At 40.3% G+C, this 19,665-nt stretch overlaps 1 protein-coding gene across 5 annotated transcripts in view; it reads right to left on the bottom strand.

Moving 5' to 3' along the window:
* Nucleotides 1-19,665, bottom strand: part of HECTD4 (HECT domain E3 ubiquitin protein ligase 4) — a 71,313-nt gene that overhangs the window by 30,770 nt on the left and 20,878 nt on the right. For 2 of the 5 annotated variants that reach the window (XM_064674949.1, XM_064674951.1), the window contains exons 9-37: nt 19,497-19,658; nt 19,288-19,401; nt 18,950-19,090; nt 18,372-18,604; nt 17,837-17,982; nt 16,025-16,095; nt 15,360-15,465; nt 14,642-14,762; nt 13,632-13,760; nt 12,345-12,469; nt 11,198-11,351; nt 10,791-10,891; nt 9,836-10,034; nt 8,840-8,986; nt 7,638-7,742; nt 6,748-6,911; nt 6,173-6,406; nt 5,848-6,040; nt 5,579-5,683; nt 5,407-5,495; nt 4,888-5,063; nt 4,355-4,490; nt 4,053-4,194; nt 3,788-3,954; nt 3,063-3,209; nt 2,593-2,777; nt 2,010-2,163; nt 1,457-1,737; nt 800-989 (exon numbers count right to left, since the gene is read on the bottom strand). In XM_064674949.1, coding sequence (XP_064531019.1) covers nt 800-989; nt 1,457-1,737; nt 2,010-2,163; nt 2,593-2,777; nt 3,063-3,209; nt 3,788-3,954; nt 4,053-4,194; nt 4,355-4,490; nt 4,888-5,063; nt 5,407-5,495; nt 5,579-5,683; nt 5,848-6,040; nt 6,173-6,406; nt 6,748-6,911; nt 7,638-7,742; nt 8,840-8,986; nt 9,836-10,034; nt 10,791-10,891; nt 11,198-11,351; nt 12,345-12,469; nt 13,632-13,760; nt 14,642-14,762; nt 15,360-15,465; nt 16,025-16,095; nt 17,837-17,982; nt 18,372-18,604; nt 18,950-19,090; nt 19,288-19,401; nt 19,497-19,658 — 4,417 coding nt within the window. The remainder of the gene's footprint in view (nt 1-799; nt 990-1,456; nt 1,738-2,009; nt 2,164-2,592; nt 2,778-3,062; nt 3,210-3,787; nt 3,955-4,052; nt 4,195-4,354; nt 4,491-4,887; nt 5,064-5,406; nt 5,496-5,578; nt 5,684-5,847; nt 6,041-6,172; nt 6,407-6,747; nt 6,912-7,637; nt 7,743-8,839; nt 8,987-9,835; nt 10,035-10,790; nt 10,892-11,197; nt 11,352-12,344; nt 12,470-13,631; nt 13,761-14,641; nt 14,763-15,359; nt 15,466-16,024; nt 16,096-17,836; nt 17,983-18,371; nt 18,605-18,949; nt 19,091-19,287; nt 19,402-19,496; nt 19,659-19,665) is intronic. The other 3 variants (XM_064674952.1, XM_064674950.1, XM_064674953.1) reach the window with 3 other exon arrangements.

Here is a 19,665-nt window from a genome sequence, read left to right as displayed (position 1 = left end):
CACAGTTGAACTACACAATCCAATTCAATACATTATGGGTGTTTTTAAATTATTTGAAAGCTACTCTAGCAACTAAAAGGGTCAACAGTAATAGAAATCCTTGGCAGTTCCAGACATTCCCAATAGCACTATTTTACAGAAGAATTTAATGCTATTGAATGTAGTTATTTGCAAAGCAATTTATCCCTTCCCCCTTCAAAAAGAAGCATCATGACTTTTATTGATCACAAATGCCCAAGGGTTCTGAGTTAACCTTTCACCTGTACCTTTAAGTATAATTTTTAGAGTATGGGTTCAAAATCAACATGGAAGGGGGGGAAGATGAAACCAACAGGACAAAATGCAAGAGGAGGTAACGTTGGCTGTTTGACATTCAGCGATCCCAACGTCCAGGTGAGCACTGAGAATACTAAAGAAGGTTTAATAGCAAATTACTGTCCAGCTTATGCATTATTAAAAGCAATGCTTTTAAAGCCACTTTGCTTTGACAGTTCTATTTGTTAGTCCTACACAGTCTGTCACACCACAAACAAGACAAATGATACTCCATCAGAAAAACTGACTCTAAGTAGCTAATTTTTCATGTGATTGTTTTCAGACAGATGATGTTCTTCTGTTCCTTTGCATTATCTTATTGTTTTGCCAGTAAACACAACAAATTGGGAAGACACTTTGCTTTCCCATTTGCTATTACATCTAGGATGGATTTTTCTACAGCTGCTGCACTGAAAAAATAAAAAGAAAATAAAGTCAACTGGCAAAATTGGTTGCTAATTCCAATCCAGTGAGCTAAGATTACCTTAATAATGGCTGAAGGACTTCATGGGATGACTGATCTTCTCGTTTATGAATAAAAATAGAGAGTTTACCGTCCACTGCCTCGCTTTCTTCTCCAGGGTCTTTATCACCTTTTATGGAATTTTTAGGGCTGGCTTTTGCCAAGGTAGTATCTGGCTCAGAGGCAGTTGGAGAAAGAACTGTCTGGCATCCTTGAAGTAGAAAGGAAAAAAGAAAACAAAGAAAAACACAACCATGAGCTCATCAACAAATTTTTCTACCCTTGACACTAATACTAACGCTCCTCAGATAGGTCTAAATCATCCCTGAGACACACCTTGGTCTGAGAACAGGTAAATTAGGAGGCAGATGGAAAGTCACAGGAATATCCTTCTTTCAGCACTGACATATCATATACCTTCCAATACCTGAACTTTCTGTCCATACAAAAGCTCCTTGCAGAAACAGGTTGCCCAGAGAAGCTGTGACTGCCACACCCCTGGAAGCGTCCAAGGCCAGGTTGGACGGGGCTGGGAGCAACCTGGTCTAGTAGAAGGTGTCCCTGCCCATGGCAGGAGGTGGAACAAGACCTTTAAGGTCCCTTCCATTCTCTGGTTCCATAAAACATGAGTTCCTTGCAATTTCTCACAAAAGCACAACACCAAACAGCTGCTGGTACCTGGTACTACGTAATCCGCCAGCTTTGCCAGCAGCAGGGAGGCAATCTTGGAGGCTGGATCACTGGGATCATCCTGCTCGCTGTTCAGAGAGGGCACCGAGTAACTCCAGGGAGGCAACTCCACATTTCCACAGTCCTCAACACTCATGAGGGGCAGAGCAGCACGACACAGCTGGAGGATTATAAGGACCAGCTTTGGAGAAGGACGTTGGTCCAAGAGAAGTGACAGGAGTTTGGACACACAGGCTGGCTGGCTCAGGATGGCTTTACCTATGTGACTCCTGAAAGGGCAAAAACAGGAGTCTGCTGCTGGAAAACAAATAACTGATTGATGATGCTCTTGAAATTCAAAACAAATTGATTATTTAAAAATGTATTAAAAACAATTCCAGCGTGTGACAAAACATCTGCAACAATGGTTACATAACTTGACAGCACTGATTAAACACTAAGACTGTCAGTTTGCAATCAAGATTTAGAATGGTTTGAAAAAATCCCCAAAAGAATATTCATACATAGAAAAAAAAAATAGTGTAGAAAAAAGGCCTGGTACCTTGACAAGTCATTAAGAAGGCTGAGGACATCCTGAAGGGCATCATTCCCTGCTGCCTGGTTGCCACAACACTCGGTGGCTCGTGCCAGGTGGTTGGTGAGGAGGCTGGAGACCTGACGAGCCAGCCCTGAGTGAACAGCATCTGTGGAACCACCTTCAAGAGGAATGCAAGAATACACAGTAGTCATCAAAAATGAATGTGCACACCTACAAAAAAATAAACCCTGATACAGCATCTACATCCCATTAGCCAACAGTCACGTGTCTGTAAGATTATGTATGTTACAGGTGAACCCTATCACAGGAGAAATGCCAAAGTGACAACTCAGGGTCTCTGGTTACATCTAGACAGAACAAAGTAAAGACCTGCAATTATCTGCAAAATTAACACTCTCATATGGAGGGGAAAAAAAAAAGCTACAGTTTAAAAAACAACGAGAAGAAAATCGACTTATTTTTGTAATCACTTGTGTGTTCTAAAGAACCCCCACAGTACTAAGTCATGGTGAGGGAGTGCCCTGTTTTAAATCCATTTACAGCACTCCTCAGGCACTCAACAGAAAGATATCTGGAGTGTTCCTACCTTCCTCCTTCTCCCACTCCACACAGCGGTTGGCGAGCACCTGGAAGGCAGCCCAAGCCATGGTGGCCACCTTCTGTTTCTTGGTCTGCTTTTCATTGGAGCTGGATTCTGTCTGGCTGCTCAGACTGCACAGCCTGTCCATGAGCTGGACCAGCCCACTCCGCACCAAACACTTCTCCTCGCTCCTGGAGAAGAGAAATTCAGGTTTTACTTAAGGAACTTTTCAATCACTAACAGACACAATGGAAACCCAGAACTTGCTGCTAACTCTGTAGTTAATCAGTTCATTTTGCAGAAAGATGGTTCTGTCTCCCTCGTCCTTCCCAGATGAAACTCTGTATTCTGAGCTAATTTAACAGGATGTTCTCACGGTGAAGAATGGAGTATATTTATACTATATAATGCTTCTCCTTGAGGTAAAGGCTAATAAGGACAGGTGTGGATGCCTCCTTCCCTTCCTGAATCCATACCTTGTGTAAGGAATAGTGCACAGGAGGCCGATGCTGTTGGCACAAGCGATGGGGTAACGGGCACACAGGGACACCACGGACGTCATCGTCTCCCCAAAGGCTTCCTGCACTTGTTCCACCATCCCCCCACACGTGAGCTCCTCAATCCTGTTGGGAGAGAGATATTTGGAATGGAAGGCTTTGTAGGTTAAAGAAGGTGAACAAACTTCCAAATATGTAGCTTTAAAAAATAATAATCAGCACGTGTTAAGAATTACTCAAGGGAGATTTAGATGGAAAATTGCAAGTCACTTAATGTTTTCATTTGAAACATATGTAAATACGAGAGTATGGTAGTTATAGCTCAGACATGATTGAAGTCTGACTACAAACAAAATACTTGAAAACATTTATCAAATTTAGATGACAGTATCAGCTAACTCTACCACTAAGACCTAATTAACATTAATTTAGAATTAAATCAATTGAGTAAAATACCCTATATATATATATATATATATATCTGTGGACATGTGATCCCAGTATAAAAGTTCATCTACAGACAAACAAAAGCATTTCTAAGAAGTTTCTGCCTCTTTACCCCACAAGGCCCAAGGTCTTTGTTCCAACCTTAGCTCTGCCAACTTGTGCCCTCTCAACTACTCACTTCTCATGGTTTTACTTCGTAAGCAATTGATAATTTTCTACAGAGACCAAAACACTCGTTTTTGGAGAAATGAACCCACCTTGGTCCTCCCTGAAGCACCATGGTCACGGGACCTACGAGGTGGGTCACGCCCCCGACCCGAACGGCCGCCGTCAGCAGCTCCCTCATGTGCACCAGCGCCTGTTTCCTGGTGTTCCCGCGGCGCCAGCGGGTCTGGGCAGCCAGCAGGAAACTGCTGCTGGACACCTGCAAGGGTTTGGGGGGGTTATTTTGTGAGTGAGACACAAAGCAGACACCTCCTGTTTTGGTGCAAGTTTGAATTTGAGAATGAAATGCTGCCGTACCGCTTGGTCAGGGTTGGTTCCAATGAAAGCAAAGAGCTGCCCCAGTAAGACACTGTAGGTGGGTTTATCCCTGCTGTCCTCGATGGCCAGGGACTGGAGCAGAGTGAAGGAGCTGCTCCTGTGGCTGGTGACGTGCCGGCGCCTGTGGGGATACAGGATCACTGGGATACTGGATCTTTGGGATACAGGATCATTACACCCGATCCAATGAACAGCAAATCTGCTGCACTTGCAGAATTGATGAATTTATCAACACAGGCACTTTACTACAGAGCAGCTGAAAGGAATAAACCCCTGGGTACCTCTGACTTGCTCGAGCAAACTCGATGTCTTCGTTCCCAATCATCTCCAGGTCGGACGGGGCCGACATGCTGCGCAGGAACACGGGCTGGCGCACGGCGTGGGAGATCACTTTGGTCTCAGAGGCTGATTTACAGGCTGCAAATCATCAAACACAAAACAATGTCACTCCTGGTGTGGGAAATTATTTACAAACTAGTTTTAAAATCACTGTGGACATTCCAGTGAAAGCAAAAACCCAGACTAAGCAAGAACGCACAACTAAAATCTGAGGATTTCCAGGTATTGTTTCAAATCAGTTTTCTTTTGATTTGGTTAAGTATTTTTCCCCAATAAATCAGGAGATTAAGGTTTAAATTCCACATATTATTCCTCAGACATTACTTTATTTTCATTATGGCAATCAGAAAACAAAGACTCACTTCATTTAATGCAAAAGAATGAAATTAATTAAAAAAAAGAAAAAAAAAATTTCATTTTAAGTGAAAGAGGGAAAATTAAAAAAAAATCATATTTTAAAAAATTAAATATCTACCTGGAGTCTCTGCAGGGGTCCCAGAGATACTCCTTGTGATACCAGACTGTGCTGCAATAGTGACATGCAGTAACAGCTCTGCTCTGTTCATCAAGCTCTTCACCAAGGTTTTTGTTTTTGCAAGGGGATGAGAGGTCTTCTGTATCAGGGAATTCACCTCTTGGAAGAACTTCTCCCTAAGATTATGAAGGAAATATAAAAGAAGCAAACTCAATTGTTTTTTAAAGCTTTCTGAAAGGAAGTGCCACTGTGAGAAAGGTTACTTTACAGAAGACAGAGGGTATCAATGTATTTTATGCCAATAAAGTAGAAAGCAGAAAAATTAAAGAAATAAACAAGTGATTTGTTAGGAGGTACAATTAGCTGTAGGTACTAATATCAATATATTTAGCACAAATGTTTTGAACAATTTAACCAGAGACAACTTTTGGAACTCACTGAAATTCCACAGCTGATTACATTTGCCCATCTTTTAAGCACCTTCCCTAAAAACACTTCACTCCACAGTCACCTACTGACCTTAATGCCAGCACCACGTTCTCCAGATCACTTCCATCAAAAGAAACTTCCTTCATCGAACACAGAAGCTCCAGTTCTTTCATCTTGCTCTAAACAAAGAGAAGGGAGGGGATGAACATGTTTTGGGAGGGCAGCGTGAAGCACGAGCACACGCAGCAGCCCCAGTGCTCACCTCGTTGAAGTGATAATCATAAAAGAATGGGACATTGTTCTCCAGCTTCCCATGCATGGCATCATCCACCTCGTTCTGCCACTTCTGCTCCAGCTCAGCCACACTCTAATCAAGAGACAAAAATAACACTTATTGCACTTGTTCATCTTAAGGAGCAGAGAAGATGTTAAAAGAAAAAATCTGAGTACATTTTGTATTTCTGTGTTTCTAAAATACCCTTTTATTCTCAAAAAAAAGCCTTCTGGTTCTTTGTGATCTTTTATTTTTACCTGCAATTGCCTCTCCATGGCATTTAGTTTCTTAAAGGTCTCTCCCATGATTTTACAAAGTAAATCATATTCTTCAGCGTGTTCTTCCTGATACTGGAAATTTATCAGGGACTGGAGAGCATCCACCAAGTTCAAATGTTTAATCACACATGAAACTACCATCTCCTCCATCACTTCTGGCTGGATCACTTCCCTAGGGATAGAGGGAAAGCCAAACTGACTAATCAGGAGTAACAGCCAAACTTTGACAATTCATATTTACAAATCACAAGATGCTGCATTCACAAACAAGGTTAAAAACCAGAGTGGAACAAGGACCACCCACTTTATACTGGGTCTAAATTGAGGCCGAGCACGTCCAGAAATTTCCCTGAGCTTTATCATGATTCCTGGAGGCAGCCTAATCCTTGGCAGGTCAAAGTAGTGTCCAACAGGAGGCACAAGGACATCAGAGGGATATGTGAACTCTCTGTCTTCATCTATAGTAAGAGGCAACGGAGAGGGACTTGGAGTAAGGGCTGGAGATATGACACCATTGGCTTCCACCTGCCACTGGCACCTGGAAAAATAAATACAGGTAAAAAGGATTCTTTTTTCCCCCTAACTCATTCAGAAAGACACATCAGTCAACAACACATTACAAAGACTAAATATTAATATATTTATATATTAACATAAAAAACGTGGCTTGTACCAAGCATAACACAACCCTCCTTTTACTCTAAAATCCCTTCTATTCTAGAGAATAGTCCCTTAGTTTTAGGCAACTCAGAACTGCTGAACAAACTCTAGAGGAAAAATTATCAAAACATCACCTTAAAGCACAACTACACAAGTCACCTTCCCACAGAAAAAAACCACATGGGAACTCTGATCAAAATGGATTATTTTTTTTTTTACCTTTGTAACAGTTTAGATCTTAAGAGCTCTTGACAGGTTTCTTCATCTTTGGTAATTTCTGGTCCATTGTACAAGATCCTCAGCATGGAACAGGCCAGCACAGAAAGGCCCAGGGCCAGATCCACCAGAAAGGGCAAACCCCCTGACACGTCCTCTGAGGATTCCTGAAGCAGGAACAGGGATGAGTTTAACTAATCCATCAACCATGAAGTCCATCCCAACATATTTCAAGATAGGAGATGATATATAATCTTATAGATAAGAGATACAGCTCTATGTCAATCACACCTCTTACACTGAAAAAAGGCTTAACAATTAGCAGCAATTTATAAGAACTCAAGAAATAAGGGATTTAAACATTATTTTCCTGAACCAAGAAGGAAAAGGTAAAGTTATTTTTGGTTCATTTACTGTCATCTCACAGGCCCAGTCCTAAATTCCTGGTAGTGGGATTCAAGATTCCTTTTGTTTGATCCCAGTATCCCTCCCCTCTCTTCTTTATGGGCTGTAATCATTATTTCCTATTTAAATACTCTGATTTTCAGGTTGTTACAAAGAAATCCTGATCTACAAGCAGCAAGGGATACTAAAGTGACTTCCTCCAGGTCCAGTGCCAATGACAGGAGGTAGATAAAATATATTTGATGTTAACTATCTCCATAAACCCCTAAGCATGAGACAGCCCATCCACAGGGATCTCCAGCTAAGGAGGCCAGACATCTAAGCCTTGGCTCCTGCCAACAGGTGAACTGTCTCACTGCCAAAATCACTAAGTTAGTTCTGATTTAAATTTCAAACTCCCAGCTTGGAAACGCATTTCTGTGTGATCTGGGACGTGTAAGAGGCAGAAGGTAGTGGAGACTGGACCTCTCCCTGGAATGTTGGAGTACCTGTGCTCGGACCGTGCAGGCAAAGCCCCACATGGCCTTGTCGGGGGTGTTGTGCTCCCGCCCGCTCCGCATCTCGAAGGAGAAGGTCACTGTGTCCCCTTCCACCTTCACACGTTGGTGGGAGGAGGAGAGAAAAAAAGAAGACACATTTAAGGATGGAGACAAACAAACAGGCTGATTTTATAGATTACTGCTGAGTCTTATTATCTCCAATTACATATTTGTATTTAAGATTCTCCCCTTTCCTAAGGGTATCTTTCAGTGGGCTATTTAATCTTAATTTTGCTGCTGGCTACCTACAATAAAACAAAAAGAAACACCATAGTTGTAAAATCAAAAGTAGAATTTATCAGTGTGTTACTTAGCCTTGATTTTCATTGTTTGTCTGCAAGAAACCAGGCAATAATTAACAATGCTCTTCCTGAAGGAAGACAGACAAGTTCTTCAATTAGGAGAATGACAACATATTCATCAAAGAGTTTGCTAAAAAGCAATATCAAAATCTATGTGTGAGAAATAAATGAAATTCCATTAACTGTGAACAATGAAGTGCTTGTCTGAAATTGCTTTCCAGTTTATTACCACTTGATTTTCTTGTTAAAATGATTTTTTGTTATGTACATAAACCCAGTTTTAATGTGGGACAATGTAGCAGCACAAACATGCAAAAGAATAATTATACTGCATAAAGTCTGAGGGAACACACTGTCAAATTACTGAAATGCTGAGGTTTCAAGAAGTTTACAGGATTCTTCTGTCTTAGTTTTACTGTCAAAAGCATCCAATGAAATTTTTAAATGCAACAGAAATGGCTGGAAAGTTGTTATGTTTCCTACTTGTTGTATTTGGGGGTTACTGTTAAAAAAATAGACTTATGCCCAGGGACCTTAAGAAAATCTGCACAGCCTCAGACTGTGCAGGGACTTCTCCTAGGAGGAGGTACTCATGAGAAGAGCAGTGCCATTAGAGATTCCAGGACTGAAACATTCCACCAGGAATTCCAGTAAGGCATAAAACAAGAGAAGCATCACACGTGACATACAGCTGAGTTTAATGTTATTCCCCAAGGAATAACTCACTTAGCAGGGATAAATGTACACTAAAAAGCTTGGACTTCATTGCTATGAGGGTCAAACGGGCTTGACATGGTTTCCAAAGGGGAATTTTTCTATGGGGAATATTGTTGGATGATAATACTGTACCTTTACTAAGTCCTTGGGCCAACCAGTTCCTAAGACACTACGGCTGCCATATCCCAGTGTATTGCCTCCATACTCAGCAACCTTCCTACTGTTTGTGTTAGGACCAGCATAGATCACCAACTTCAAAACATAAAATACACTGTTAGACTGTAAGAGAAAAACAAGAAAATCTAATAATAATAATAATACTTAGCACTTACACCGCGCTTTCCATTCTCAAAGCGCTTCCTCAACATTAACAAACCCTCACAGCTCGGTGAGGGGAGGAGGGTAAGTATTATTATCCCCATTTTACAGATGGGGAAACTGAGGCACAGAGGAAATCCTGAATTCCAATCCTCATCCTGAGCTGACTAGAACACACTGCTTCTGTACCAATGAGGGACTGATCCTGCTCCCATCAAAGTTCATGTTCTGTCAGTGACTTCAGTGGGAACATGATGAAGCCCAGAGTTTTCTGGGGGAGTTTAACCACTAATGGGTGACATTAATATTAAAGATGCCCATGAATAACTAATGGAGTATCACAGGACTTGCTCTGTGTCAAGGAACAGACAGCAGGAATTAGCAAACAGCACAAGCAGCTCTCTGATAATACAAATTTATGTGCTATTAGTTGTGTTCTTGAAACTGAAAATACTTGTTCATATTAATCCATATAAACAAGTTATTTGTCATCAAGGAAAAAAGTAACCTCTCCAGTTCTGCCCAGTTTAAACCAACTGTGCTGATCAGAGAAGGCAACTCGATTAGAATTTGAGGAATCAGGAAAACTGAACAAGAGCCAAGGTGAGAAAGAAGTCAAACTCTGACAGTCTGAGCTACTCTGAAATTATTTTTTAAAAAACCTGAGGAGTTGATAGAAATTTCTGAGGGGAAAAACCAAACCAAAACACACCCTAATCCCCCCACCATATTTATCCCATTTCAGAACTGCTGCTACTTCTTTTGAGGAAACTTCCTCATTCCAGAGGTTCTGAACTGGCCCTTTCTTACCTTATCATAATCATACTGGGAAGAGCATCTGTTGTCAAATCTAAGATACAAACAGCGGGCTCCTGGAATGTGGACAGTTTCCTTAAATTTATAGTTATCCCTGACGGGATGAACTGTCTCTACAGTCTTCCCAGCAGCCCATGGAGCAGGGATCTTCAACCCAGTGAGGAATCCTGGCTCTTCTTTCTCTTCCAGCATTCTGAAATGACAGGGAGAAATTAGTCCTAAAATTCAACAGATGGATTTCTATTATTCATTAAAACACCAAATACTTAAAATCATCTCTCAGCATTGATACACAGGGACACAAGGTATCGACTCCTGGGTTTAGGCATAACTGTATTGAGGGAATTTATACATTATATGTATTAAACATTTTCAAAAGTTCTTTAATGCTACAAATTTTCCAACACAGCTATTTCTAAGTAAGCAATTTTTATTTAATTTAGCTGTTTGTTTCTGTTTTTAAGCAGGAGCTCGATAACTTTGAGCTGAGACACAGGATTTAAATGCAGGAGTTCAAACTTTATATTTCTCTCTGTAAATTAAACAATTTAATATCTTTGCAATGGTTTAAATTCTGTATCTTCTGCTGCCAGAGCAATTTACATTTTCTCTTGATGGTCTTCCTTAGCCTGATTTATTGAAGAGGAACATTTGGAATTAATTCTTAATGCTTGAGGTGAGGGGAAAAAACAAAACAAACCATACTCTTTGTAAACAACCTGAAGATATTCATAGCTTAATTATATATGCAAAAAAAAATTGGAACTAATTGCCTTTTTTAAAGGCTTATATAAATCTAAAACAGCCTTGGAAATCACTACAACATGCCTTTAAAAATTAACTAAAACAAAAATTGCTGCTTTCAGATTTATCCCACAACAATGGACAAATGAACATTACAGCTCAGAGAGTTTGTCCCACGAAAAGACCCAAATGTAAGGAAAATCACCTTTCATCAGGTAAGAGCTTCCCTTTCTGCTCTGAAGAACAACTGGGGGAACTGTTCAGTTCTGAGAAAACTGGAGACTGGGTTTTGAGCAGCAGTGCAGTCTGTGGCCCAAAATACACAGTGTTAGGGACATGCAAACAGAAAAGCACTTTAAAAACTCACAATTGAAATAATTAACAATCCCACTGTATGTTGTTACTGACAATAAATCATTACTGTGGTAGCAAGTGAAATTTCACATTCAGCTTTATCAGCTTTGGCAGCTGTTGAGAAATTCTTAAACTCTGATCTGTGGATCAGTTACTGCAGAAAGTTGACCAAAATCTGCAGCATTTTAGAACATGTTTAGAACCATTTTTAGAACAGTTTTTGTCCTTTGCAGCCAAGAGCTGCCACAGAGCCCATACCTGACTGGTATAAAGAACCAGCTGCACCAGCTGAGGCATCAGGGCATCAGCCATGGTGAGGGTCTGCAAATTGGGGTGCATCAGAGATGTCAGCAGGACAGGGAGCAGGTGACCAAGCATTGTAGCCTTTGTAATCTGCTCCAGCCCTTTTAACCTGTAAGGAGAGTCACAGTTTACATAGGAACAACTATTTTCACAGAGTATCACTTCTCTTTTTAGTCAGCTGTTTAATCTTGTAGCAGGCAATTCAAAATTCAGCACAGAACATTTGCATTACATTAAAAAAACCACCAAGAAACTTCATCTTGAAAACATTTATTTCTCTGAAGTGTCAGTGCCCTTGTCTTTGCTTCTCACTAAACAATCAGAGACCAGAAGACAGTAAATCAACAGTTTAATAATTACTTAGGAAATGGTAAGCTCCCCTGGGTATGGGATGAAAGTGCCCATCAAACACAAATGCACTTGTTCAGTTGGATATCAGCTCCCAGCACACACAGCTCAAAGTACATGAAAAGAACGTGGAGCTACCAAGATATATTTGAGCATGAAACCATCTGAAAATATCTCCAAGGAACTGTGTATTGTCAATAAACACAACTAATCTTGTGGGCACAGAAACGCAGGAACTGAAACCTGAAACACAGCTGGGAGAGGGAAGTGTTTGTTTAAGGAGAGAAAAGTTCACAGCTTCTGTTTATATACCATTCCCAATGTATATTTTTAGGAGGAGGGAAGACAGGGAAGGGCAAGGTGTTGCTATCTGATGAAACGTGGGATATCAACAACATCCAGGGCTTGTCATGGATAAAATATCCAGTCCAGCTACTAGAGATGTAATAACCAGGAATTTCAAAATAAACAGGAATATTCCCAGCTAATTCCAAGTTTATTTCCAGGTATCCTCCTCATAAATATCATTGTAACTGACTAAAACCTTGTCGATTTGAGGTTCCTGTGGATACATCAACCTATAGATTATCAGGACTGACATGGAGAGTCTGATTCTCAATTCTTTATAAGTGCTAAACCAATGCTATAGGAACAAAGCTCAAGTTATAAAGAATAATTAATGCTAATTGTGCTTGTACAATAAACCACAAAAAGCAACACTGTTTTCAAATTAGGAAAGTCCTCCTTGTCTTACCTTTGCTCCCTGTCAGAAATGTCACTGTTTATTAGTGCTGTAGTGACTTGTTGCAGCATTTCTAAGACCTCATCACATCCTGTCAGAATTTGTGTAGCCAGAGACAAAATGCTGGTCTTTAGTTCCTGGGGACAAAAAGAGTTACAGGATACTTAAATTTTTGGAGAATCCCCACAAAAAGGACAACAGAACAAAATGATGGGTTTCCAAATGAAAAGAATGATAATGTGACCTGGCAGGCCTGCAGCAGGAGAGCCATCCAACACTTAAATTTGATTAATGTTAAGCCCCAAAGTGCTGGGAGAAACTAGGTGCATGTTTTACAGGATGCACATCCAGTTTCTAGAGGGAAGGAATCCCCACAGTCCAGCACAGCAGAGAGCTGTTAAGCCAGCCAAGGTACAGCACTGGTGACAATGTCCTAGGAATGAGCAGCACTGTAGAGAGAGAAACTGGACAATGAAAACGGGGGTGAATAGTGACACAAGAAAAATACCACAGTATTTAGCATTTACTCAATGAGCCTGAACAAGTAACTTTCCACTGCAGCAGGTTACAAGCACACACAGTCTGAGAGCAGCAGACAAAACCAGCTCAGAAACAATACCAGAAATTCAGAAATCAGTACCACTAGGAGAATTATTACAAGAACTACTGTGACAAGACAACCTGAAGCCAGGACAAACCTGACTTCTGGGAGTTTGTTGAAGGCTTTTCCAGAGGTAATATGAAATGACACCATTTTAATAGATATTATCAAACCTTGTCCTCTAACAGCTTCCTTCCCACAAACTTCATTGATTTTATTTTGAACAGATGGAGGTGGTTCTACACAGGCTTTGTAAGTTAAAAATGCAAAAAAGCAGAAGCCAGGTGAGGCAAACAAGAAGACCCTTTTCTATTAAAGCCTGAAAAATGATTCTTCAAGGACAACCTGAGTGATTTGGAGAAGAAAAAGTGTGGGGGGTAACGTGACCAGAAAGGATTCCTGGCACATGGATTTTCTTACTAGCACATATTTATTAAAATACATTTTAAACCTCATTATACATATATTTAGGAAGGAAGTGTCTGCTCTCCCTGACAATATAGAACCCAAGTTGGAATATTCAACACAGAACAATGGCAAACTTTACTAGAGACAAGTTTTTTCCTGTTCTCCAGCCATTTAACTACACCAAGAGGAAAAAAAACCAACAAAAACAGCAGCAGAAAGCACTGCAGGAACAAGGTGTCACAGGCACAGTGACTGTAGAGAGCCATACTAGAATAAAACTTGGTGTTTACCTGTACCTTCAATGTCTCTCCCTGCAAGGAGCTGTCACTGTCATCATTTTCATCAGGTTTAATCAAAATAGTGTTACTGAGGAGGTGGTTCTGTACAGCCATCAGGTACCTCAAGCAGGAGGATGCAGCCTTTAAATAAACAACACACTCTGCATTATCTGAACCTTTAATCACCCTGGAGTCAGGCAATCCTTGTACTTGGAAATTGGGAAGGGCAAAAAACGTTGAGGAACAAGACAAGCAAAAGCAAAAAATAATTTCCCTTGAGCAGAATTTTCTTTTTACCCATTTAAAGTTTAATACATATTCTAGAGGAGAAACTTGGTTGCAAACCACTGAATTTTTATTGAAATAACTCACAAAAGTGCGAAGAGGCAGCACAATTTCATTCAAGTATGGAACATTACAGTGATACCCAAGTACTCTTAAGAATTTTTTAATTCTGAAAATAATGCCACCACAGAGCTAAATTTAATTCCTGAAGGTGCTACTTCTTTCCCACCCTCCTGCAGCACAGGCCATGATCTCCTGTCCCCTCCTCATGTCTGTATGGAAGCCCATCTCCCTTTGATCAGGGAGCTGATCCTGCTGAAAACATGTCCACACCCTTTTACCATCAAATGTCAACTTTCACTCATTTTTATCTGTAAATGATAATTCTTTCTGCTGTATGAATCACTGTACACAACTGTATTTTTTGGTTTTAAAGCTGCTGTGAGGCTTTGAAGATTGAGATACAACAAACTTCTCTTTAACTGAAACAGCTCCCAGAGCAACTGGAAAAAATATATCCACATATAAACCTGTTTTAGCATTACTGTGTGATTTACTTTGCTGTGAAAAATTGTTCCTTCCTTCTCTGCACAGCATAAACAAGAGACATTCTTTTCCTGGATTTGTTAAGACAAACTGTAAAAGTTTCACCTCCACATACTCTTTTAAGATGAAGGATTTAAGGAACATAAGAAGCCTAAGGTAAATATGCTTTTATCCAAACACATTTTACTTACAGGCACAGTTGAAAGAAGCCTTTGAAAATCATCTTTAGATACAGTTTGGCACTTGGTGATTAAGACACAAGATTCTCGGACAACAATCTTGAGAATGTAGTGCAACAGCTCATCATTTAGTCTTCAAAAGAAGGAAGAAAGGTGTAAAATGTTAATAATCTAATTACTGTGTATTTTGTACAGCTCAGCTCCAAAGTCTCTGCGAGCTGTACCAAAAATTATGCAAAAACAAAACAAGTATCTGTTCAACTTCAGAGTCAGACACTAAGAAAACCAAGCCTGAAATGTGTAACAATAATCAGTGCAACAGATTTCCAGGGATTTCCTACATTGTCACACAAATCTATGACTTCTTATGGCTCCTATAAAAGACTCCTCCCAGCTTGAATAGTACCTGAGACTGGCAGTTCTACTGCTGAACAGTCACCCAATGTGATATGCAGAGTAATGTCATAAAACTGTATTTATGAACTTATCATCCACGTCTACCATGAACATTGTAAGGAGCAGGGAATCCCAAACCAAGTGTACAGAAGTCTCCAAAGTTTGTCCTAAAACATCAGACCTCTCTCTCCCTTGTCCTGATGAAATTCTACCCACTACAAAGACAGCATTTCAGGTCCCACTGCAGCAAGACAACAAGCAATTTCAGCAGAAGTTCATGCAAGTTTACCTAAAGCAAACAACAAACACACATTATAAAGGGGAGGCTTTTTACCTGTAATGATCATCATCTTCACTCCCAAATCTGTTGTTCTGAAGCTGCTCAGCTAAATTAGTCAGGATAACATCACGCAGCTGAGACAGCCCACTGTTCCTCTCCCCTGCAAAGGAAAAACCTTTACAAAGCAGCCTTTTACAGAATTAATTTTACAGAATTAATTTATTTTTATTTCCCCTGATATCTTGCTTAACATCCACTGCTGCTCAGGAGTGCCTGTATTTACAGTGTAACCCAATGCCCTGGTGTCACAGGCTGAACACTTTCTCTGCACAAGGCTCTGTTTGAAATTCCAAACACTCTGACACACGAACAGGTTCCTGTGAGATAACAAATCACTGAGCATCAGCTGCTTCCAGCTCCAAAGTCCCATTTCATGGTGAATGCCAGTAGGTTATTTCTCCTTCACTAAGGACTAAAATTACCTTTGGTTACTGTGTACTTGCAAAATTTTCTTTTCTCCACCTAACCTACCCCTGGCCATGCAGCCACTGAGAAGGCAGCTCCAGAATTTGAAGTATTCCCTGATTTCCTAGAAAAGGATGGATTTAAAGCAGAGTAGTGCTCAATATCCTGAACTGTTCTCTCTCCAGAGCTTGAGAAGTATTTCACTTTTGTTTGCAGTTAGCAAAACCACACTCTCACATATCAGACATTCTCACCTTCAGTTAAGACCAATTTCAATAAATTATTGATTTCTGCTTCACCAGGATACAGGATATTTAAACCAGAGCTGAAGAGAAAAAGAAAACCATGTATTACTTAATGTATTCAGAGTTGAACAAAACAATTTGAGAGTCAGACTCTCAACTTATCATCTGACATAACATTTAGAATGACTGTGTAATGGCTTCTTCCAACTTAGAAAGGCATACTCCATATTTTAACATTGATTTAAGTCATGAAATAAGCAGCTGTTTTCTCCAGAAATCTCTTGTAATCAACTCTATTTATTGTTTAGGTTCCAAAGCTTTTTCAAGAGCTGTTTGCTTCCCTCTGAGCAATTCCCCATTAATCACTTGTATATAAGACAGCACAATAATGTTGTTTAAAACAGAGAGATGTCAGGAAAAAATGATGATGGCTCAGAGAGTGACTCCAACAACTCTGGTGATGGGGTGAGAGCTGTGGCTTATCTGTGATTAGAACAATGAAAAACACAAATACAATAATCAAGAAATCACTACTGCTGCAGTTTTATACTTATTGAAGCCTGGGTTTTTATAGAAGTCTTAGTTTAAGCTCCACAGAAGGTTCTAGAATGAGCATTTCAGAAACACTTCTTGTGCAGGTATTTTTCCCTTGAACTTGATGAACTTTGTCCTTTCTACCTGAATTGCCACATCAAGATAGAAGATCACAATCACTTCAAAGCAGCACTTCCTGACTGTAAGTGCTGCAATGATTATACAACCTTTTCCTTTCCTTTTTCCCCCTCTTCTTTTTCAATAACATTATCACAGAAAAGAAAACTGAGACGTTTTTCAGCCTCACACTGAGAGCAGAGATTATTGCAGCTCCTCTCCCTCTGGCTCACGCTGATCAACTCTGATACGAACCTCAGGAAAAGTTATCACACATTGCAAGGTAAGTTTGAGGTTCCAATGGCAGCAGAATCCCCCCAGGAGAGAACGGGAGGAAGGAAATATTACCTAATCCCCACCTCTGAATTGTTTAACAAATCACAAGACACAGGGTTAAACAAGGGAAACAAGGTGTCCACACAGGTGACAGGATACACTTTTCCCTGTCAGAAAGGCTCTGAAAATGCCAGATAATCTTACTAGGACACACTATTCTTCTTCACTCAGAGCTGCATAAAGCCACAGAAGTTTGGAATGCTGTGATTCACACAGAGAAAATGCAGGTTGATCTCGAGAAGACTTTGTTCTCAACCTTTGGAGCACTTCCCACTGGAAAGCAGATGATATTTGTACTTGGGAGGTTGGAGACAGCATTCCTTGGCCTTGAGATTCACATTATCTCGTTTGCATGAGACAGCCACACTTCTTTCCCCTTGGCCTTTAATCTCAGAGCATTCCTCAAGCATTATTAATTCTGCTTCTCCTTACATTCCTTTTGTTCAGGAGAACTCCAGTGTTGCCACTTAAAACACTGGTTTAACAGCTGCCAACATCAGCTTTGCCTTTTCCTGAATGCCAAGAAACTGTATAAGCTAAATATGGAAGTCATTCAAGCCATCACTGAAATGCAGAGAACTTTGCTTGAATTTAGCAATTATTTTATAATAAACATTTAAAAAAATCCTTAAGAAAGCCAATAAAAAAGCATCAAAGTATTAAAAGCAATTACTACCCGTTATTTCATCACGACAAACCCATTGTATTTCTCCCACAGATACAAGTTCTAATAATGTTATCATACTAGGTCTTAAAATTGCTCATACTAAATTTTATCATATTAAAATTACAGTGCTGAATAACAATTTGAATGTTGAGAATACAGATATTTACCTGATAGCCAGACAAACCTCCTTCTGAATTTCAGAGCAAATCTGGTCCCTTGGGGCCATCAGTAACTGCCAAAGCAAAAGGCCAGACCTTCTGACAATGTCTCTGTTCCTTTCGGTTTGGGGGCTGAAGAAAAACTTAAAAACCACCTGAGAAAAATCAAACACAACAACATTAATATTAAAAACAAACATTAATCACATTAACTCCTTTTCTGCAGTTTGCCTGGGTCACTAGAAATCTCAGAGCCAGAATCTGACTTTGAATAAAAAAAATGGAAAAAAAAAGAAGAAAGAAATCAGGAAATAACCTCTCCAGATTTTATTTTAATCTGTAGGGGTAGTGATTACATTTACATTTAAATTAGGACTCTTTAATGAGTGTATAAGATACTGCAAAACCACTGCTAAATCAACCTCATTACACTGAATACAATGGAGAAAAAAAAACCCTAACAAAACCAGGGGCTGCCTGTACTCTAAAACAACTCTTATTTTTTATTTGTCTGTTGTGAAGCACATTTAAGGTGCCTTTGTACCTGAAAGACCACGAGGATGCAGCGGATGATGCAGGTGTCTCCATTCACCATGGCCTTCTCCATAATGTCACAGATGCTGCTGAGGTGATGGGCTTCAATTGGGTGCTGCTTGCCCAAGAAATTGGTGATGGGAAGGTTGTTGCTGGCTGCCAGGAGGTTGAGTTGGTGGATACACATGGCACCAACATGGTGCAGTAACTGGTTGATAACCTCGTTTGTGGTTGTTGCATCCCCTAGAAGAGGAAAGGAGTTCAAATGGTGTCTGTAAACATCAGCCTTTGCTTCTAAAATGCCATGTGTCATGAACAGCATGAACTTCAGGGCATAAAAGAACTGCCCACATCACTTTTTTAATGTGCTAAAGGAAGCAAGAACCTGGGAACTTCCACATCTCACCTTGTGCTTTTCCCTTTCTAAAGCAAAGCTAGAACATGACCAATATTTACAAACACATTTTCAAGAATGAACTCAGCTTTTAACAGAAAGCTTCAGAAGGCAGTTTCTGTCTATTTATGTTTTGATAATCATCAGTTTCATTTCCACTTTGTATAAAGTGCTGACTTGTGGTTTTAGCTCACCTTTGGGCTCTGTGATGACGTGACTCACTCCCAGCCTCTGGCACACACAGTGGAATGCCTGGTTCCCAGGATTGCACCACTGATCAATGTAATCATTGGAGCACGTCCAGATCATGTTATTCATTGTATCATAACAAGCACCTAAGAAAAGGAAAATATTTCACACATCAAATTGAAGACTGTTTGTTAGAAAACTGGATTAAAGGATTTCTATAGCAGATATAAATCCATATGAAACCCCATCCACTGCAGAGCTGCTTACTGCAAATTAAAATCCAGATGGATGATTTAGAATCTAAGGGTCTGAAATATTCCCAGGAAAGGGATCTACTCCTCACCAAGTCCTGGAACTAGAGCACCACGTCCAAGGGAACTCCCTGCAGCATCGATGAGATCTGCTCTGCTGGTGAACTGCCCGTCCGAGATGTTGAACACCAGGCTGGAGGCAAGAACTGCACAGGAACAAATCTCCAATAAATTTCTGAGAAGTTTATTGTATTTCAGGAAGCCAGGGACTCCAAATGTGCCATAATTGTAACCAACTTACTTTTTAAGGATGACAAAGCACTTGTTCCTCCGAAGAGAGAGCGGGTGGCGGAGCTGCCCGACCCCCCCGGGGGTGGGACCAGCATCACCAGGTACGTCCCACAGGTGTAGATGGGGGTCTTCCTCAGCATCTTCAGGGGCAGCCCACAGCTGGTGTTGGCAGCTGAAAT

This window comes from Pseudopipra pipra, chromosome 18 (assembly GCF_036250125.1).
Source record: "Pseudopipra pipra isolate bDixPip1 chromosome 18, bDixPip1.hap1, whole genome shotgun sequence".
Taxonomy (NCBI): Eukaryota; Metazoa; Chordata; class Aves; order Passeriformes; family Pipridae; genus Pseudopipra; species Pseudopipra pipra.
This window is presented reverse-complemented; position numbering and strand designations above follow the sequence as displayed.